The 23,870-nt window shown below is 42.0% G+C and overlaps 1 protein-coding gene across 2 annotated transcripts in view; it reads left to right on the top strand.

The window, feature by feature from the left end:
- Positions 1 to 3,581: 3,581 nt before the first annotated feature.
- Positions 3,582 to 23,870, top strand: part of clul1 (clusterin-like 1 (retinal)) — a 33,149-nt gene continuing 12,860 nt past the window's right edge. Inside the window, exons 1-3 of one of the 2 annotated variants that reach the window (XM_067453604.1) lie at positions 3,582 to 3,628; positions 5,873 to 5,994; positions 6,105 to 6,253. In XM_067453604.1, the coding sequence (XP_067309705.1) occupies positions 5,892 to 5,994; positions 6,105 to 6,253 (252 nt within the window). In that variant the 5' untranslated portion in view covers positions 3,582 to 3,628; positions 5,873 to 5,891. Of the gene's footprint in view, positions 3,629 to 5,851; positions 5,995 to 6,104; positions 6,254 to 23,870 lie in introns of both variants that reach the window. The other variant, XM_067453603.1, reaches the window with a different exon arrangement.

Raw genomic sequence — 23,870 nt, forward strand, 5'->3', positions numbered from 1 at the left:
TGCTGCTCCATCGCATCTGGAGTTAAACTTCCTCTTGGCACATGGGAGGGTCTTACACGTAGCACGAGTTGGTTGCTGTCGGGCTTAGAGTGCTGAGGAATCTTAACCTGTAATAACTGTATAGTAAACTTTACTACTCAAACTACTATGCAGTCCTATTGTAGATTTCAACGTTATTCATGTATTTGAATCTGTTATTCATCACTGTAATTATGATGGCTTAAATGGTTTATGAAGTTTAAGCATTATGAGTAGGCCTACCTGAGTGTAAAACACACTTGTTAACAGTATTAAAGGGTTAGTTCACCCAAAAATTAAATTTCTGTCATTAATTCCTCATGTTGGTCCAAACCCGTAAGACCTTTGTTCATCTTCAGAACTCAAAAGAAGATATTTTTGATGAAATCCGAGAGCTCAGACCCCACAGACTGCTATGTAATAACCAGGGGGGTCAGAGAGCTCTCGGATTTCATCAATATTATCTTCATTTGACAGGTCTTACGGGTTTGTAACGACATGAGGGCGAGGAATTAATCACAGAAATTTCATTTTTGGGTGAGTTAACCCTTTAAGCTTCTGTACTGGGGCTTGTTGTCACACAATGAAGTTGATCCTAATGAGCCTAATTTCAGTTACAAAAATTTAATTTTCATTTCTCTTGCAAAAACAGGTTTTGTTTGTTATAATCGTTTGACTTTAAATTTAGCCTGAAAAGCTTAGGCGTAAAATAGGCTGTTTAAAGGGATAATTCACCCCAAAATATTCTCATCATTTACTCACCCTTAAGTTTTCCCAAACATGCACGAGTTTCTTTCTTCTGCTGAACACAAAATAAGATATTTTGAGGAATGTTGGTAACCAGACAGTTGAAATGACTGAGGGTGAGTAAGAATGAGAAAATTGTCATTTATGGGTGACCTATCCCTTTAAAGCAGGTACTATTATAACAACTTACCCCAGAGTGACAATGTCGTGGAATGCATACGCCAAAACTCATTTTGGCGTGTCTATGGCACGCTGTTTTACGCGTGCATATGACACGCATTTTATGGCGTATTATACATACGAACCCCCCACCCCAAACCTACCCCTGAGCGTGTCATATATACGCCATAAAGTGCGTATCATATGCACGCGAAAAACAGCGTATCATATGCACGCCAAAATGAGTTTTGGCGTATACATTCCACGACATTGCACACTTGTACTATTTATATGCATTTATGTGTGATCGGGTTGTAAAAAATATAATGCATTAAAACACATGACCAACACCAAATTCTATTTGTTATAACATTAACATAATAATTAGTGCTGATAAATGGATTAATCACAGCCAAAACAAAAGTTTGTGTTAACATAATATCTGTACATATATAGGCCTATATATATATATATATATAGCACACACATGTATTACGTAAACACAGACTTTTATTTTGGGTGCGATTAATCACGATTAATCGATTTGACAGCACTAATCTAAATAAATGTTTCATATAGAAAGTGTTACTGAATCTTTTTTCAATCAGTTGTGTGCTTTTTTCAAATAAACGCCTTAGGTATGCCAGCGTTTGAGCTCTGAACCCCAAGACTGCCAAGTGTAAAGTCCTTTGCGTGCATTGACTGTTGCTCAAAATGCCTTGCACAATTGTTCCGCTCCCTTCGGGTTTAATAAGCACACAGCTCATTTTGTTCTTTCTTTGCATTTCTCTCTAAATCCCATTGCCACAGGGATCCGCGATTAATTATTTAACATCCCGCTGGATTGTTCAGAATCTGTTGCACCACACAAGTCTAGCGCCGCAATGGCCTGAAATATTTTTCCAACTTAACGAGGCTAAGCACTAATGTAAAAAAAACAACTCTACCGTATTAAAGCTGCACTGCTGGGCTCTAAACCGACTTTATTTGCCCTCTTAAGTATCAGGAAGCGTTTGTGCCAGAGCAGGTGCCTTATCCATTTCTATTTACCTTCCAAATGAACCTCTACTTTCAAACTTACAAAACCTTACCATGGCAAACACAGTTTCCACCAAAATACCACAGTTGCTACAGTTATTGAAATGAAACAAAATGATTCTGAAAGCTTCTTGCAGCATTTGAAGGACAGCCAATATTAATATGGTTTTCCAGAACAAATGGTACATTTTTATTTTCAAGGTATCTGTATCATTTTATACTAAACCAATGTTTTCTTCTCATGTTCTGCCGTTATATGTGTTGCGAGGTTCCAGTAACTCACCCTCGGTCTGCCAGCCGCCAGGTCTTTGGCAGTCGATGAGCGCGACAGGTCCAGATAGGGTTATGAGAAACAGGTGTGTTTAGACTTAGCAGAGATGGACATAGCAGTGGCCCATATTGCTGTTTCTCATTAGAGGTTAGAATACTATTTTCAGGGTCACAAGCCCTGAAGAGAGGGCACTTTTACAAGGACATGGTGCGCTAATGAGAAACGTGAGGGGAATGTGGGCCTACGCCACATCTTTGTTGCAAGTTTCTGCTCTGAGGTTGAAAACGTTTTTTAAACCTTGTTATAGAGATGCAAAAACTAGATAGACTTTGTGATATACCTTGTCAAAGTTATAACAAAATAAAATATATGCTATAGTCAAGGGTTTTCAAACTGGGGTCCTCCAAAAGGTCTTAAGGGGGAGCCACAGAACATTTCAGACAATAAAAAGAGCAAAAATGGTTAAATTTGGTACATTCTAACGGTTTCATTTCTAAATGTCCTTTTCTTCATATATACTGTACATACGTTCCATATATATTTGCTTTGTATCATTCTAGTGAGTTTTTAATCGTCCCCTTCTAAACACAGTTTTGTAAGCTGCTTACATACATTTATTGTGAAAGTTGCTTATACAAATAATTTGTAATTCAACATGTTCTGCAGGTTTATACATCCAACATTAAGTATAGCCAATTTAATTTTAGAAATAATATGTTGTATTTATAATGTCACACTTACTATTTATCTAATGTGTGTTCAGTTTCATACATAAAAATATATAGAGGGATTTTAGGAAGGGGGGCCCTCATAAAATGCTCATTATATTTGGGGGTCCTTAGCATCATAAAGTTTGAAAACCACTGTAATGCAATTAGCATACACTACAGATTTTGTTTAATTAAAAAAAAAAAAAAAAAATATATATATATATATATATATATATATATATATATATATATATATATATATATATTTTTTTTTTTTTTTCTACAACAACACACACATTGTTCAAACATGACAGTAAAGACATGTATAATGTTACAAAAGATTTTTATTTCAAATAAATGCCATTATTTTGACCTTTCTTTTCATCAAAGAATCCAGAACAAATTTGCACAAAAATAGTAAGCAGAACAACTATCTTCAACACTGATAATAATTAATTGTATAATATTTCACAATGTGACTAGATTTATTATGTATATATTTATTTATTTATAACTATTGTGTATGGCAGAAGTCTCTGGATTACATGTTGTACGGTAACAACCTTTAAATGCTTTAATTGGATCGTCTCTGGTTCTACTTATAAATAGAAGCGTCCAGGTAAAGATACACACTTCACCTTCACTCTTCACAGTAAACAGCATCAACACCAGCAGGGTTTTTCTGGTGAGTTCCTCTCCTATCATCTTTATAATGTTAGATAGCTCTGTTTAAGTATCTGTTGAAATGTGTGAAATATGAGCATGGTTTATTTATATTAATATACTTTTATAGATTAAGTATTATAGTTTAATTGGCCAGTATTGTATGATTGCTTATGATTACACATTTGACTGTGGATGGAAATCAAATAGGCTGAACATAATTTGGTATGTTGATGATCTAATAACAAAATGATTAATAATGAACATAAGCAATTAGGCATGCACATTTACTCTACAGATAATGTTAGGAGGTCATAATAGAGTTGTTTTTTAAAGTTAGCTGTGTCCTTTACTCGCAGTAGTTTATTATAAGCAGTGATTCTAAAGCACATCCTCATTTTGACTAATGCAGACACTGTTGTGTAACACTGCTGCTGATCGGACTGACTTGGGCACAGATCTCAATGGCAGAAAAGGATTGTTTTACCAGACATATGATGACATATGATGTGGCAGCTTTACAACATTAGCTTTTGACTTCCACTTGCCAAATGTGGCGGCTCTGTTGTGTTCATTTAAGAGAACAGATGGCCATGAAGTAAAGCTGGTGAACTTGTGAACCTCATTTCAACATGTTTCTTGAATATTTAACTTTGTTTTTCTGGATTACCTCTATGGATTGTTTTATAAAGTGAGAGTCGGTATAGAGAATTTTAACACATCATTTATACATGTTTGCTGATCTTTGGGGGAAAATCCCAAATGTAAAAGGTTAAGTGTTAAGTGAGTTTAACGTAGTCATAAGATAGTTGTATCTCTACAAGATTGCATTCTGTAACGTTTTAAACTCCCCAATATAGACTACTTACATATTCTGTCTCCTTAATCCAAGAAAGAAGCTTCTAGAGATCAGTTGGCTCTCTTGAAGTGCAAGTAGGCCCTATAGATGCAGACATAAACATAGATTAGATAGGATACAAAAAAGATACTAACACAAACCGATCGCATGGACTAAAGAATGACAGAGATTGACCAGTTACACGGAGATGTATTCCCTGAAGGTTATAAAACAGTGATTTTCATCTGAACGGCTTCATTATGAGACGTAGCGCCACACAGCGGAGATTATGCGCATTTCGCGTTTCCATCCAGTGGTTTATGTGCAACATCGCTTAAAAATAGGTAAATGAAGACAGATTGAGGGAAAAGGGTGGGAAAAGATGTTTTACTGTATATTACTTTTTTTTTTTAATAAAGATGTTTTATTATATATCTGCCTCTATCCACCTATTTTAAGCGATTTTTGGGATATTAGCCTAGAAATCTAGACGCACCCTTTGGGATATCGTACTTTGACAAATAGTTGCAGGTCATTTTTGAAAGGAATAGGGAAGAGCGGGGCACAACCTAACGCTTTTTTACTTTCTCAGTTTGTGTAAATCCATGTATGTCTATTATGTGGTTTTGTTTCATTAATGCAGTGTATACTTTTTTCCTTGATTTACCCTGAAGGAATGGAAGTGAAATGTGACAACATGCCCCATAGGTGGGGTAATGACCAAATGACAGATTAAAATGTTACCTGATATAAAAAAAATAAAAAAATAAAATAAAATATTTCGTCAATAAAATACCATAATTTTCATTTTTGCGTTTGACAACAAACACACTGCAAAATACAGCTATACATTGTTGAAAACATAATAAATGAATAATTTCTGAACAGTGACTCAATCATTTTCACATTTTTCTTGTGGTTTCTCGATAGAATTCATAAAATCATTGAATAATAGTAATATCAGTGTTCTAATATAATAATACTAAAAATTATAATGATAATAAAACTCACCTGCAACTATTTTATGAAAGCGTCTGAACCACCAACCATCTCTATGTACACTGTAAATTTTTTATGTTCAATAAGTTATGACAACATATGTTTTTATATTGTTTTAACTCATCAAAATAAGTTACAAAATGTTAAACTTGTTTTTATTAGTTATACAAGATGTAACTCATTTTTTAAAGTCAGTTTAACATAATTTAAGTTGAAATAACTTAAACATCCAAGTCGATTGTACTGCAAAAGTTCAAAATTTGCCTTTTGTGTCACAGTGTAGATAAGAGAAGTAGGCCTATTGGATAATGCCACTTGGAAATATTAATGTTTAGTCCAAAAAAATAAAATGTATACTGACCACATTATCCAGAAAATTAAATAGCCTAATATTTGTTTCTTAAACAGGTATTGTTTTTTTCCGTTGAGGCTATCAAAGTTGCTGAGGATGAGGGCGTTGATCTTTTCTGTGGTGTTACTGGCATCTCTGAGGGCCTTTCACTGCACCCCTGATACGGCCCTTCCTCCGATATCAGACAACACTCTCAAACGTGAGTGCATCCTATGTGCATATCATAGCTATGGTGCTCAAATGAATACACTAAAGCCTGGGAAACAGTCTTATGACATCTAAATGTCCGGAAACATGATGGTCTTACAGGCCTGTCTCTGGAAGGGGAGAAGCTGGTGGATCAGGAGGTCAGCAAGGCACTGTACGGAATCAAACAAATGAAGGAGGTGATGGCCAGGAATGAAGAGAAACATGCAAACCTCATGAAATCTCTCAGGCACAGCGGGGAGAAGAAAAAAGTCAGTACAAATTCAAGAGGCGATTTTTTTTAAAACACACACACACACACACACACACACACACACACACACACACACACACACACACACACACACACACACACACACACACACACACACACATACTTGTTTTTGTGCATTGTGGGGATCACCTGTCAGAATGCTACATAGTGAGGACCACCCTTTCCTATGACTCTACAGACCTAAAAAAAATTAGTTGACAAAAACTAAAAAGCCTGTTTAAAAGTATCACTTCAGATTTTAAATATTTCACTAAAAAAATTATAAACCTGACACAGTGGTCACTTGTGGGGACATTTCAGGTATTGAGTATATCTGGGGTCCAGCAAACACACAACCCGTCTTTATTCAGTGTGGGGACCGAACTCACACACCAAACACCAGTTTTTATTCACTGTGGGGACCAAACTCATACACCAAACGCCAGTCTTTGGTCAGTGTGGGGACCAAACTCACACACCAAACGCCAGTCTTTGGTCAGTGTGGGGACCAAACTCACACACCAAACGCCAGTCTTTGGTCAGTGTGGGGACCAAACTCACACACCAAACGCCAGTCTTTGGTCAGTGTGGGGACCAAACTCACACACCAAACGCCAGTCTTTGGTCACTGTGGGGACCGAACTCACACACCAAACACCAGTCTTTGGTCAGTGTGGGGACCAAACTCACACACCAAACACCAGTCTTTAGTCACTGTGGGGACTGAACTCACACACCAAACGCCAGTCTTTAGTCAGTGTGGGGACCGAACTCACACACCAAACACCCGTCTTTGGTCACTGTGGGGACCAAACTCACACACCAAACGCCAGTCTTTGGTCAGTGTGGGGACCAAACTCACACACCAAACGCCAGTCTTTAGTCAGTGTGGGGACCGAACTCACAGACCAAACACCCGTCTTTGGTCACTGTGGGGACCAAACTCACACACCAAACGCCAGTCTTTGGTCAGTGTGGGGACCAAACTCACACACCAAACGCCAGTCTTTGGTCAGTGTGGGGACCGAACTCACACACCAAACGCCAGTCTTTAGTCACTGTGGGGACCAAACTCACACACCAAACGCCAGTCTTTGGTCAGTGTGGGGACCGAACTCACACACCAAACGCCAGTCTTTGGTCAGTGTGGGGACCGAACTCACAGACCAAACACCCGTCTTTGGTCACTGTGGGGACCAAACTCACACACCAAACGCCAGTCTTTGGTCAGTGTGGGGACCAAACTCACACACCAAACGCCAGTCTTTGGTCAGTGTGGGGACCGAACTCACACACCAAACGCCAGTCTTTAGTCACTGTGGGGACCAAACTCACACACCAAACGCCAGTCTTTGGTCAGTGGGGGGACCAAACTCACACACCAAACGCCAGTCTTTGGTCAGTGTGGGGACCGAACTCACACACCAAACGCCAGTCTTAAGTCACTGTGGGGACCAAACTCACACACCAAACGCCAGTCTTTGGTCAGTGTGGGGACCAAACTCACACACCAAACGCCAGTCTTTAGTCAGTGTGGGGACCGAACTCACACACCAAACACCCGTCTTTGGTCACTGTGGGGACCAAACTCACACACCAAACGCCAGTCTTTAGTCAGTGTGGGGACCGAACTCACACACCAAACGCCAGTCTTTGGTCAGTGTGGGGACCAAACTCACACACCAAACGCCAGTCTTTGGTCAGTGTGGGGACCAAACTCACACACCAAACGCCCGTCTTTAGTCAGTGTGGGGACCGAACTCACACACCAAACACCAGTCTTTAGTCAGTGTGGGGACCGAACTCACACACCAAACACCAGTCTTTAGTCAGTGTGGGGACCGAACTCACACACCAAACGCCAGTCTTTAGTCAGTTTGGGGACCGAACTCACACACCAAACGCCAGTCTTTAGTCAGTGTGGGGACCGAAACTCACACACCAAACGCCAGTCTTTAGTCAGTGTGGGGACCGAACTCACACACCAAACGCCAGTCTTTAGTCAGTGTGGGGACCGAACTCACACACCAAACGCCAGTCTTTAGTCAGTGTGGGGACCGAACTCACACACCAAACACCAGTCTTTAGTCAGTGTGGGGACCGAACTCACACACCAAACACCCGTCTTTAGTCAGTGTGGGGACCGAACTCACACACCAAACGCCAGTCTTTAGTCAGTGTGGGGACCGAACTCACACACCAAACACCAGTCTTTAGTCAGTGTGGGGACCGAACTCACACACCAAACACCAGTCTTTAGTCAGTGTGGGGACCGAACTCACACACCAAACACCAGTCTTTAGTCAGTGTGGGGACCGAACTCACACACCAAACACCCGTCTTTGGTCACTGTGAGGACCGAACTCACACACCAAACGCCAGTCTTTAGTCAGTGTGGGGACCGAACTCACACACCAAACACCCGTCTTTGGTCACTGTGGGGACTGAACTCACACACCAAACGCCAGTCTTTGGTCACTGTGGGGACTGAACTCACACACCAAACGCCAGTCTTTGGTCACTGTGGGGACTGAACTCACACACCAAACGCCAGTCTTTGGTCACTGTGGGGACTGAACTCACACACCAAACACCAGTCTTTGGTCAGTGTGGGGACCGAACTCACACACCAAACGCCAGTCTTTAGTCAGTGTGGGGACCGAACTCACAGACCAAACACCCGTCTTTGGTCACTGTGGGGACCAAACTCACACACCAAACGCCAGTCTTTGGTCAGTGTGGGGACCAAACTCACACACCAAACGCCAGTCTTTGGTCAGTGTGGGGACCGAACTCACACACCAAACGCCAGTCTTTAGTCACTGTGGGGACCAAACTCACACACCAAACGCCAGTCTTTGGTCAGTGTGGGGACCAAACTCACACACCAAACGCCAGTCTTTGGTCAGTGTGGGGACCGAACTCACACACCAAACGCCAGTCTTAAGTCACTGTGGGGACCAAACTCACACACCAAACGCCAGTCTTTGGTCAGTGTGGGGACCAAACTCACACACCAAACGCCAGTCTTTAGTCAGTGTGGGGACCGAACTCACACACCAAACACTCGTCTTTGGTCACTGTGGGGACCAAACTCACACACCAAACGCCAGTCTTTAGTCAGTGTGGGGACCGAACTCACACACCAAACGCCAGTCTTTGGTCAGTGTGGGGACCAAACTCACACACCAAACGCCAGTCTTTGGTCAGTGTGGGGACCAAACTCACACACCAAACACCCGTCTTTGGTCAGTGTGGGGACCAAACTCACACACCAAACACCCGTCTTTAGTCAGTGTGGGGACCGAACTCACACACCAAACACCAGTCTTTAGTCAGTGTGGGGACCGAACTCACACACCAAACACCAGTCTTTAGTCAGTGTGGGGACCGAACTCACACACCAAACGCCAGTCTTTAGTCAGTGTGGGGACCGAACTCACACACCAAACGCCAGTCTTTAGTCAGTGTGGGGACCGAAACTCACACACCAAACGCCAGTCTTTAGTCAGTGTGGGGACCGAACTCACACACCAAACGCCAGTCTTTAGTCAGTGTGGGGACCGAACTCACACACCAAACGCCAGTCTTTAGTCAGTGTGGGGACCGAACTCACACACCAAACACCAGTCTTTAGTCAGTGTGGGGACCGAACTCACACACCAAACACCCGTCTTTAGTCAGTGTGGGGACCGAACTCACACACCAAACGCCAGTCTTTAGTCAGTGTGGGGACCGAACTCACACACCAAACACCAGTCTTTGGTGTGTGAGTTCGGTCCCCACACTGACTAAAGACTGGTGTTTGGTGTGTGAGTTCGGTCCCCACACTGACTAAACACCAGTCTTTAGTCAGTGTGGGGACCAAACTCACACACCAAACACCAGTCTTTAGTCAGTGTGGGGACCGAACTCACACACCAAACACCCGTCTTTGGTCACTGTGAGGACCGAACTCACACACCAAACACCCGTCTTTAGTCACTGTGGGGACTGTGGGGACCGAACTCACACACCAAACACCCGTCTTTGGTCACTGTGGGGACCGAACTCACACACCAAACACCCGTCTTTGGTCACTGTGGGGACTGAACTCACACACCAAACGCCAGTCTTTGGTCACTGTGGGGACCGAACTCACACACCAAACACCCGTCTTTAGTCAGTGTGGGAACCGAACTCACACACCAAACACCCGTCTTTGGTCACTGTGGGGACTGAACTCACACACCAAACGCCAGTCTTTGGTCACTGTGGGGACTGAACTCACACACCAAACGCCAGTCTTTAGTCAGTGTGGGGACCGAACTCACACACCAAACACCCGTCTTTGGTCACTGTGGGGACTGAACTCACACACCAAACACCCGTCTTTGGTCACTGTGGGGACCGAACTCACACACCAAACGCCAGTCTTTGGTCAGTGTGGGGACCGAACTCACACACCAAACACCAGTCTTTAGTCAGTGTGGGGACCGAACTCACACACCAAACACCAGTCTTTAGTCAGTGTGGGGACCGAACTCACACACCAAACACCAGTCTTTAGTCAGTGTGGGGACCGAACTCACACACCAAACACCCGTCTTTAGTCAGTGTGGGGACCGAACTCACACACCAAACGCCAGTCTTTAGTCAGTGTGGGGACCGAACTCACACACCAAACACCAGTCTTTAGTCAGTGTGGGGACCGAACTCACACACCAAACACCAGTCTTTAGTTAGTGTGGGGACCGAACTCACACACCAAACACCAGTCTTTAGTCAGTGTGGGGACCGAACTCACACACCAAACACCCGTCTTTGGTCACTGTGAGGACCGAACTCACACACCAAACACCCGTCTTTGGTCAGTGTGGGGACCGAACTCACACACCAAACACCAGTCTTTAGTCAGTGTGGGGACCGAACTCACACACCAAACACCAGTCTTTAGTCAGTGTGGGGACCGAACTCACACACCAAACACCAGTCTTTAGTCAGTGTGGGAACCGAACTCACACACCAAACACCCGTCTTTGGTCACTGTGGGGACTGAACTCACACACCAAACACCAGTCTTTGGTCACTGTGGGGACCGAACTCACACACCAAACGCCAGTCTTTGGTCACTGTGGGGACCGAACTCACACACCAAACGCCAGTCTTTAGTCAGTGTGGGGACCGAACTCACACACCAAACACCAGTCTTTAGTCAGTGTGGGGACCGAACTCACACACCAAACGCCCGTCTTTGGTCACTGTGGGGACTGAACTCACACACCAAACACCCGTCTTTGGTCACTGTGGGGACTGAACTCACACACCAAACGCCAGTCTTTGGTCACTGTGGGGACCGAACTCACACACTAAACGCCAGTCTTTAGTCACTGTGGGGACTGAACTCACACACCAAACGCCAGTCTTTAGTCAGTGTGGGGACCAAACTCACACACCAAACACCAGTCTTTAGTCAGTGTGGGGACTGAACTCACACACCTAACGCCAGTCTTTAGTCAGTGTGGGGACCAAACTCACACACCAAACACCAGTCTTTAGTCAGTGTGGGGACCGAACTCACACACCAAACGCCAGTCTTTAGTCAGTGTGGGGACCAAACTCACACACCAAACACCAGTCTTTAGTCAGTGTGGGGACTGAACTCACACACCAAACGCCAGTCTTTGGTCACTGTGGGGACCGAACTCACAAACTAAACGCCAGTCTTTGGTCACTGTGGGGACTGAACTCACACACCAAACACCCGTCTTTGGTCACTGTGGGGACCAAACTCACACACCAAACGCCAGTCTTTGGTCACTGTGGGGAATGAACTCACACACTAAACACCAGTCTTTAGTCACTGTGGGGACCGAACTCACACACTAAACGCCAGTCTTTAGTCACTGTGGGGACTGAACTCACACACCAAACACCCGTCTTTGGTCACTGTGGGGACCGAACTCACACACCAAACACCAGTCTTTAGTCAGTGTGAGGACCGAACTCACACACCAAACGCCAGTCTTTAGTCAGTGTGGGGACCGAACTCACACACCAAACACCCGTCTTTAGTCAGTGTGGGGACCGAAACTCACACACCAAACGCCAGTCTTTGGTCACTGTGGGGACCGAACTCACACACCAAACACCCGTCTTTAGTCAGTGTGGGGACCGAACTCACACACCAAACACCAGTCTTTAGTCAGTGTGGGGACCGAACTCACACACCAAACACCCGTCTTTGGTCACTGTGGGGACCGAACTCACACACCAAACACCAGTCTTTAGTCAGTGTGGGGACCGAACTCACACACCAAACACCCGTCTTTGGTCACTGTGGGGACTGAACTCACACACCAAACGCCAGTCTTTGGTCACTGTGGGAACTGAACTCACACACCAAACGCCAGTCTTTGGTCACTGTGGGGACTGAACTCACACACCAAACACCCGTCTTTGGTCACTGTGGGGACTGAACTCACACACCAAACGCCAGTCTTTGGTCACTGTGGGGACTGAACTCACACACCAAACGCCAGTCTTTGGTCACTGTGGGGACTGAACTCACACACCAAACGCCAGTCTTTGGTCAGTGTGGGGACCGAACTCACACACCAAACACCAGTCTTTAGTCAGTGTGGGGACCGAACTCACACACCAAACACCCGTCTTTGGTCACTGTGGGGACTGAACTCACACACCAAACGCCAGTCTTTGGTCAGTGTGGGAACCGAACTCACACACCAAACGCCAGTCTTTAGTCAGTGTGGGGACCGAACTCACACACCAAACACCCGTCTTTGGTCACTGTGGGGACTGAACTCACACACCAAACGCCAGTCTTTAGTCACTGTGGGGACTGAACTCACACACCAAACACCCGAACTCACACACAAAAGACAATCTGCAGTACTTTAGACAAAACAGGAGCTCCAATTTGCTCCATGCTTTAATTGATTTTGTAGATGTTTGTTTTATATGCATAAACAACATTGTTAGTACTTTTCAAGGTTGAGTAAAAAAATGTGTAATACAGTATATGACATTTTCAAAACTCATAACATCAGTACGTCACCATAGCCAAGCCAAGAAACATTAGCTTAAAACATTCATGAAGATGTTCACAGTAAACACTATTCGAGTTTAAAAAAATTATGAGTTACTAAAACCCTTAATGACCAACACTGCATTCTCAAGTAACTTTAGCATTAAAGTCTACCATGCCTGCGTTTATAGAAGAAAAAAAATTATACATTTGAAGCAGATAAGGATTATACAATAATATGGAACTGATGGTCTATTTAGTTATAACCATGTGACTATGGACTAGTGTTGTCAAAAATATCGATATTTCGATATATATCGATACTGGAATATCTGAAACGATACGATTCTCAGTTTTTACAGTATCGATATTAGCTGCGCTCTCCTCTCCGACCGAAAGCGAGTTGACACACACCGGCATATTCTCACTCAGCCCGGTTAACCTCTGAGCACGGCGAACGCGCGTTCTGCTCATGGTTCTGCTGGACTTTTTCCTCATGACAGTGTGTTAGTGTTAGTGTGTGATCGGTCTGAATTTCGCGCGGGATTGCACATAAATTAATTCTAGCCTACTAATGCCCGCAGATTTCGTGCTCCACATCTGAAGCGCACACACACATAGCCTACCCTAATAAAGCCGCCTCTGACATGATACAAGTGCAAACATTTGCTTCCTTTTCCAGCATATTATTGGTCAAATACACTCAAAGAATTATCAGTGCACATCTGGAAGAGTATTAACGTAAACACAGTCGCAAACAGTTCAGGAAGAACGAGTAACAGGAACAGTGTGGATCCATGCGTCTGTTAGTCTTAAAGGGACCGCAGTCATTTGCTATTCAAACTACAAAAAGACAAACGTTCACACTGCTCTTGACTGATCAACTTGTGTAACTTTAATAGTTTCATCTGTACGCTATTGAATTTTTTACAAAGAACATTATCCAATGTTGTTTTAAATGTAATTACTATGCATTTTTTAAATTCAGTTTCTTATCTGAATGTTAGACCTACCTGAAAAAATAAAGCAGTCTTTTTAATTTTTATCTTCTATTCTATTGCATTTATTTGTGCTATTGTTTGTAATCTGTTTATTTGTTATTTTATTACTGTTTACTCGTCTTTTTAAATTGAATTTACCATTCGAAATCAAGCTTTCTTGTGCTGTGTGTAAGCTACTGCAACACAATTACCCTATTGTAAAAAATACATTGAGATGGCAAAAATTTGTGAGATAATTTTAATAGTAATTGATCAATTGATCAATAATTGTTCAAATCAAAATGATGCCCAACCCTAAGGAACATGCTGGCCACATGAATTTTTAGTAAAAAATAACAATGAATAATAAGTTCTGTTGTCATATTAAGCATCTTATCTTATTTATTTATTTATTTTTTTTACTGTGGTATCGATTTAAAGCAGCACTAGGTAACTTTTCAACCTTCATAATATATTTTTTAAGACTCTTGTGATGATAAATCTACTTACAATAGGTTGAATGACACGTCTGCCATAGCCTGATGGGGTCTGTATCGTTTTTAATCGTACTTTTAAACTGCGGGTTTCGGGTAGTAACCCGAGAAAAAGAAAAGAACTACAAAATTCAACTGCTTTACGGCATATACGTCACTTCCACCAACACACACACTTCCTTACATTCGGACGTGCGAGCCCAACTTTGTTCGTCGGATAATATAGTCATGTCCGAAGCAGCAGAGACAAATAAGAAAGAAAAGGTTTTGTTGGAGGAAAGCAATAAGAGGAAATGAAAAAATGATGGGATTAAAGGCAGGACGAGGATCAAAATGTGACCAGGGTTTGCTCGTTGGCGTGAGCTGAAGGAGGCGTGCCCAACCGATGCTGTCCTGCTTGTTACGGTGAGCTACCACTCAAACATTGAACTTACTGAAGTATCATATAGATTCTGTAAAATGGTAACCAATAGACTACTATAATGACGCTGGCTTGTAAACGTGAGCATCGTGATTATTTGGCGTTTAAAAAAAACAAAACCCATGAAATTATATTCATATGACATGCTGAAACATATGCCACTGACTGTAACGTTACCTGGGATGAAGACATTTCACACGCGACGCCAGAAGAACTCCTCTTGCAGTTTTCAGGGGAACTGTTAGTGCTGCACCGACCGCACCGACCCGCGGGACGCTTGAAGTTATTTGGCCCGCACCGCACCACTGTATATATTTTTACAACACCCGCGACCATTAAAGGGTAACTAAACCCTAGAACAACTTTTTTTAGTTAATGATCTGCAAGAATGGAGCTTTATTATTATTGTTCATTGAGTCGAGTAAATGTTTTGACAGTTGGGTTTAAAGTGTTTAAATTCTATAATATATGGTGTAAAAACGTCTTAGTGCTGCCCTCTTAAGGTTGAACGGTGGCTACTGCAGTTGAATTTTCCTATTGGACGTTATGGTACTTCGTTACGTAGGTTTGTACTTCCAACGGCTCACTATCCACGCCCCTGGCACGAGCTCACCACGCCCTGAGAAATGTTTTCCGTGATCACATGATGAGAGCGGCGTCAGGCCAGTATGAGCTCATGTTAAATGAAGTAGAAACATTATGAATGAAACTTTCTCTTCACTTGCTTTCAACATCCTAATTAAGAAAATTCAGATATATAATGCAGTTGTAAGTACATGTTAAGCTTTTCTTCTGATAGTTTTGCCACCTGTCATGTCTACAGATAATTTTCATACCTCAGACGCTTTTAGACAAACCCTGACACGCAAATGGTTGCCGTGGTAACGAACAACAAATCCGTAACGTGCTAGACTGCGGGCGTATGTAGTCTAACTTTTATTTAATGCATGAGGAATATTTAATATGAGGAAATCTGTTGTAATAGGCTATTAGGTTTGAACTTATTGGTCCTGTGATTTTTTTTAGTGGCATTCAGTATAAGGATATGGCTGTTCAGTGTTCATAGATTAGTTAGTGATCTCATTCTCTCTTGCGCTGCTGCTTCGCTAGCATGAATGAATGAATGAATGAAAGCATCGTATGCATCGGGAGTTAAAGCAGTTTGAGCCAACAAACTCTGTGTCTACAGACATTTCACCCTCCTCCACTTCAGGTGAAGGTGGTGGAGAAAAGTCCTCTACTTTAGATGACCGCTCTGTTGCAAAACTACTGTCCTCACTCCAGTCACTATCAATCTTTGCGAGTCTGACAACTGTCAAACAAGTTGTCACTACGGGTCTCAGGTGCACGCCCCCCGCTCAGCGCCGCCCTCGTCTCGTCCCCTCTGTCTCCACTGGGCTCTGCCCACTTTTGCAGCATTTTTCAAATATTGCCAGAGGGCGGAGTTAGGCTGTGAACAGGGGTTTAGTTACCCTTTAAATAGACATACGGGGTCCGCGGGTTATGAGACGAGACTAGTTCAGGGCTATCAGGGTTGTCATGTCAACAAATGCACGCGCGATGGCATCCCCTGTTGTAGGATTACAGAGCTTACGACAGTAGTTGAGGACATAATTTTTTCCAAACTGTAGGGGGACCCCGAGAGCAAAAGTAGCCAAGTGGGGCTTTAATATCGATATATCGATGTTTTAGTCTGATATCGTATCGAAGTCATAATTTTGGTATCGTGACAACACTACTATGGACGCTTGTTTTAAAGCTATAAAAGCTTGTTTCTACCAATGAACAATTTAATCTGCCAGTGTGCCAATTAATGTGTCAGATCTTTTCTGTTTAGAGCGGAGATTTTTGATGTAAAATTTAAGTGTGGACCACTCTCTATTTTTAAGTGCAAGTTCCGCCTCTTTACACCTCATGCAGTCCGCCTTTCCTGGAATTTTGTGGTTGTTAATAAACCTCATCATATGCGCCTCCACAGCCTGTATCTCATGTTTGTTCCAGGCCGTCTTCTTAACGTAACCTGTGGGGGGAACACATTAGCATTTTACTCATGAGAAGCACTTGCATCAACAATGCATCAACCAGTGGTTTTATTTCACTGAGTGGTACAGTTCAGTACAGTACGGTTGGGTAACCCTGATCAGGCTTGTGTTTTCACTGCCAATAGTACCCTTACTTGGTAGGCGGGGTGTATGCTGGAAAGCACGACATTTTTGTTAATGTCAGTTTTAATGAACAATAATATCCATTATAAAAGGTATAAGTACAAAGTATAAGAGTCTTATATAAGAAGAAATAAATAAAGCAAGCAAAGATTTCAGTCAAAGTATGCTACAAAATCAGCGGTGTGCTATCGTAAAATTCAAAATAAATATATAAAGTTAAACATCATTTGTGCTCAGTCAAAACGTCATGACCAGGAACAAATAGATTCATGAGACCACAAATGCATGTTAAAGGGTTAGTTCACCCAAAAATGAAATGTCATTAACTCCTCTCCCTAATGTCGCTCCACACCCGTAAGACCTCTGTTCATCTTCACACACAGTTTAAGATATTTTATATTTAGTCCGAGAGCGTATGCAAGTGTATGCACACTATACTGTCCATGTCCAGAAAGGGAATAAAAACATCATCACAGTAGTCCATATGAGACATCAGTGGGTTAATTAGAGTCTCTTGAAGCATCCGAAATACATTTTGGTCCATAAAATAACAAAAACTACGACTTTATTCAGCATCGTCTTCTCTTCCGCGTTCTTCAAAAAAAGATTCAAACGGCCATGAATCAGTGAATCGATCAATGATTCGAACAAAAACTACGACTTTTTTCAGCATAAATAAAAATATCACTGCTGCTTTGAGTACTGAACTTTTTGATTCTGTTCACAGCTGAACTGCTCCGGACTGGCAAAATCTGTAACTTTTCTTCTTTACCTTTTGGTGAAGCAGTAAAGCTCATGCCACTATCTGATGTGTAACTCTCTGATGTGTCAGGAATGTACTCTTCCTCACTGACAGATAACTCATCTTCACTCGATCCATCTGAGTACTCAGCAATCTTTCCTCTAGCCTTGAAAGACAATGACCATTCAGTTAATTTTATCCTCTGTCATAGGCTATTCTCTATTCTATTCTGTTCTGTTCTGTTCTGTTCTGTTCTGCTCTGTTCAAGCTATTCAAGTAATTAACACTTACTCTTGTGTTTTTTGCTCTTTTGGATGTTGTGGTACAAGCGGAATGTTGTTCACTAATTGCAAATGGTGCACGATTCCTTCTGATGTCATTTTGAATGTCTCTATGGTCATCATCACTGTTTACACTGGAATTTTCAAAGAGATCATCCGAATCATCACGGATCTCTAAAAACAAAAACATCACAATGACAAGTTTTAAATGATCTAAAAAAAGTATGTTTCTCATATAATGAAAAAGAACTGTTGCCTTTTTTACACTTTAAAATGAATGTGTAAAATCTGTATCTTTAAAGTCAACATTTGTTAAACGCTCTATCCATGTCTATCAATTTAAAGGGATAGTTCCCTCAAAAATGAAAATTCTATCATTAACATAACTCATCCTCATGTTGTTCCAAACCCATAAGACCCTTATTCATCTTCAGAAAACAGATTGAAATAATGTTGATGAAATCTGAACTTTTGCCTGTCATTCTAACTCCAGATGGAGAGAAAGAAAGCACTTGGATATCACCAAAAATATCTTGTGGCCAAGAATGTCTTATGGGTGTGAAACGACATGAGGGTGAGCAATTAATTAAAATTAAAATTTTTGGGTGAACTATCCCTTTAACAAAACAGGTCGTGAACCATTACCAAACAATATTAAAAACAAACAATATAGTAACCAAATTAGAAATTATACACCTCTGACTATAACTTAATATTGCAATGAAATTGTATTAGACAATTGTAGATTGTACATCAGAATTATACAGTTAGTTATTAATTGGATTTTTAGCTGTGTTGTATTTTATGCACAATAAACGACTGGAGAATTCCCATGTCACTAGATGAATTTTAATTAAGACCAATCAAAATAAACCGCATATACGAAATTGTTGAATATTCACAATAGCAACTTGCATTTAGAAAACATATTTTAAGGTGGTCCAAAATACTTTTATTTGTCCTTTTAAATGTACTTCACATTATTCAGCTAAAAATAATGCAATTTCGGTATGAGAAGATAAAAACAAATGGAAGTAAATAAAATTAAATAAAAAGACCTTTTTATAAGATGTCATATTTTTAGAACACACAACGCCATCGTCGCTGTCTGAGTAATCAACCAAAGGCTGTTAAGAACAAAAAAGAAATAAAAATATGAAAATGAAGTGGAAAAAAGAAAATCTCTGTCAGACAGAGACACTGAGGCACAGACAGAAAAAGAGGCACAGACAGATAAAGAGGCACAGACAGATAAAGAGGCACAGACACAGACAGACAGATAAAGAGGCACAGACAGATATAGAGGCACAGACAGATAAAGAGGCACAGACACAGACAGACAGATAAAGAGGCACAGACAGATATAGAGGCACAGACAGATAAAGAGGCACAGACAGATACAGACAGATAAAGAGGCACAGACAGATAAAGAGGCACAGACAGATAAAGAGGCACAGACACAGACAGACAGATAAAGAGGCACAGACAGATAAAGAGGCACAGACACAGACAGACAGATAAAGAGGCACAGACAGATAAAGAGGCACAGACAGATAAAGAGGCACAGACAGATAATAAATACACATACCTCAGCTGTGAATCGTGAAGTGCTTGCAGTAGTTACAGAATCCTCAGAGCAGTTCTCTATGGCTGTCATGTTGTCATCATCCTTGCATGGAGGCTGTAATAAAGTTATATAAAAAATAGTTACAAGTCTTTACTTATTAGACAAGGTCCCCACCATGCCAAACCTGTGAAGTGTGTGTACCAAAGGGTTTGAATGGCTTTCCTAAAACTACAGGTCCCCACAATGCACATTACACTGGAAACAGTGTGTAAGACTTTCCCATGTCAAAACCAAATATAAGAAATTAATAGACAGACAGAAAGAGGCACAGACAGATAAAGAGGCACAGACAGATATAGAGGCACCAACAGATAAAGAGGCACAGACAGATAAAGAGGCACAGACAGATAAAGAGGCACAGACAGATATAGAGGCACAGACAGATAAAGAGGCACAGACAGATAAAGAGGCACAGACAGATATAGAGGCACAGACAGATAAAGAGGCACAGACAGATAAAGAGGCACAGACAGATAAAGAGGCACAGACAGATATAGAGGCACAGACAGATAAAGAGGCACAGACAGATATAGAGGCACAGACAGATATAGAGGCACAGACACAGACAGACAGATAAAGAGGCACAGACAGATATAGAGGCACAGACAGATATAGAGGCACAGACAGATATAGAGGCACAGACAGATAAAGAGGCACAGACACAGACAGACAGATAAAGAGGCACAGACACAGACAGACAGATAAAGAGGCACAGACACAGACAGACAGATATAGAGGCACAGACAGATAAAGAGGCACAGACAGAGACAGACAGATAAAGAGGCACAGACAGATAAAGAGGCACAGACAGATAAAGAGGCACAGACACAGACAGACAGATAAAGAGGCACAGACAGATAAAGAGGCACAGACAGATAAAGAGGCACAGACACAGACAGACAGATAAAGAGGCACAGACAGATAAAGAGGCACAGACAGATAATAAATACACATACCTCAGCTGTGAATCGTGAAGTGCTTGTAGTAGTTACAGAATCCTCAGAGCAGTTCTCTATGGCTGTCATGTTGTCATCATCCTTGCATGGAGGCTGTAATAAAGTTATATAAAAAATAGTTACAAGTCTTTACTTATTAGACAAGGTCCCCACCATGCCAAACCTGTGAAGTGTGTGTACCAAAGGGTTTGAATGGCTTTCCTAAAACTACAGGTCCCCACAATGCACATTACACTGGAAACAGTGTGTAAGACTTTCCCATGTCAAAACCAAATATAAGAAATTAATAGACAGACAGAAAGAGGCACAGACAGATAAAGAGGCACAGACAGATATAGAGGCACAGACAGATAAAGAGGCACAGACAGATAAAGAGGCACAGACAGATAAAGAGGCACAGACAGATATAGAGGCACAGACAGATAAAGAGGCACAGACAGATAAAGAGGCACAGACAGATATAGAGGCACAGACAGATAAAGAGGCACAGACAGATAAAGAGGCACAGACAGATAAAGAGGCACAGACAGATATAGAGGCACAGACAGATAAAGAGGCACAGACAGATAAAGAGGCACAGACAGATATAGAGGCACAGACAGATATAGAGGCACAGACACAGACAGACAGATAAAGAGGCACAGACAGAGACAGACAGATAAAGAGGCACAGACAGATAAAGAGGCACAGACACAGACAGACAAATAAAGAGGCACAGACAGAGACAGACAGATAAAGAGGCACAGACACAGACAGACAAATAAAGAGGCACAGACACAGACAGACAGATAAAGAGGCACAGACAGATAAAGAGGCACAGACAGATAAAGAGGCACAGACAGATATAGAGGCACAGACAGATATAGAGGCACAGACAGATATAGAGGCACAGACAGATAAAGAGGCACAGACAGATATAGAGGCACAGACAGATAAAGAGGCACAGACAGATATAGAGGCACAGACAGATAAAGAGGCACAGACACAGACAGACAAAGAGGCACAGACAGATAAAGAGGCACAGACACAGACAGACAGATATAGAGGCACAGACAGATAAAGAGGCACAGACAGAGACAGACAGATAAAGAGGCACAGACAGATAAAGAGGCACAGACAGATAAAGAGGCACAGACACAGACAGACAGATAAAGAGGCACAGACAGATAAAGAGGCACAGACAGATAAAGAGGCACAGACACAGACAGACAGATAAAGAGGCACAGACAGATAAAGAGGCACAGACAGATAAAGAGGCACAGACAGATAATAAATACACATACCTCAGCTGTGAATCGTGAAGTGCCTGCAGTAGTTACAGAATCCTCAGAGCAGTTCTCTATGGCTGTCATGTTGTCATCATCCTTGCATGGAGGCTGTAATAAAGTTATATAAAAAATAGTTACAAGTCTTTACTTATTAGACAAGGTCCCCACCATGCCAAACCTGTGAAGTGTGTGTACCAAAGGGTTTGAATGGCTTTCCTAAAACTACAGGTCCCCACAATGCACATTACACTGGAAACAGTGTGTAAGACTTTCCCATGTCAAAACCAAATATAAGAAATTAATAGACAGACAGAAAGAGGCACAGACAGATAAAGAGGCACAGACAGATAGAGGCACAGACAGATAAAGAGGCACAGACAGATAAAGAGGCACAGACAGATAAAGAGGCACAGACAGATAAAGAGGCACAGACAGATAAAGAGGCACAGACAGATATAGAGGCACAGACAGATAAAGAGGCACAGACAGATAAAGAGGCACAGACAGATAAAGAGGCACAGACAGATATAGAGGCACAGACAGATAAAGAGGCACAGACAGATATAGAGGCACAGACAGATAAAGAGGCACAGACACAGACAGACAGATAAAGAGGCACAGACAGATAAAGAGGCACAGACAGATAAAGAGGCACAGACAGATATAGAGGCACAGACAGATATAGAGGCACAGACAGATAAAGAGGCACAGACAGATAAAGAGGCACAGACAGATAAAGAGGCACAGACAGATATAGAGGCACAGACAGATATAGAGACACAGACACAGACAGACAGATAAAGAGGCACAGACAGATAAAGAGGCACAGACACAGACAGACAAATAAAGAGGCACAGACAGATAAAGAGGCACAGACAGATAAAGAGGCACAGACACAGACAGACAAATAAAGAGGCACAGACACAGACAGACAAATAAAGAGGCACAGACAGAGACAGACAGATAAAGAGGCACAGACAGATAAAGAGGCACAGACACAGACAGACAAATAAAGAGGCACAGACAGAGACAGACAGATAAAGAGGCACAGACAGAGACAGACAGATAAAGAGGCACAGACAGATAAAGAGGCACAGACAGATAAAGAGGCACAGACAGATATAGAGGCACAGACAGATAAAGAGGCACAGACACAGACAGACAAAGAGGCACAGACAGATAAAGAGGCACAGACACAGACAGACAGATATAGAGGCACAGACAGATAAAGAGGCACAGACAGAGACAGACAGATAAAGAGGCACAGACAGATAAAGAGGCACAGACAGATAAAGAGGCACAGACACAGACAGACAGATAAAGAGGCACAGACAGATAAAGAGGCACAGACAGATAAAGAGGCACAGACACAGACAGACAGATAAAGAGGCACAGACAGATAAAGAGGCACAGACAGATAAAGAGGCACAGACAGATAATAAATACACATACCTCAGCTGTGAATCGTGAAGTGCCTGCAGTAGTTACAGAATCCTCAGAGCAGTTCTCTATGGCTGTCATGTTGTCATCATCCTTGCATGGAGGCTGTAATAAAGTTATATAAAAAATAGTTACAAGTCTTTACTTATTAGACAAGGTCCCCACCATGCCAAACCTGTGAAGTGTGTGTACCAAAGGGTTTGAATGGCTTTCC

Source organism: Pseudorasbora parva, chromosome 9 (assembly GCF_024679245.1).
Source record: "Pseudorasbora parva isolate DD20220531a chromosome 9, ASM2467924v1, whole genome shotgun sequence".
Classification (NCBI taxonomy): Eukaryota; Metazoa; Chordata; class Actinopteri; order Cypriniformes; family Gobionidae; genus Pseudorasbora; species Pseudorasbora parva.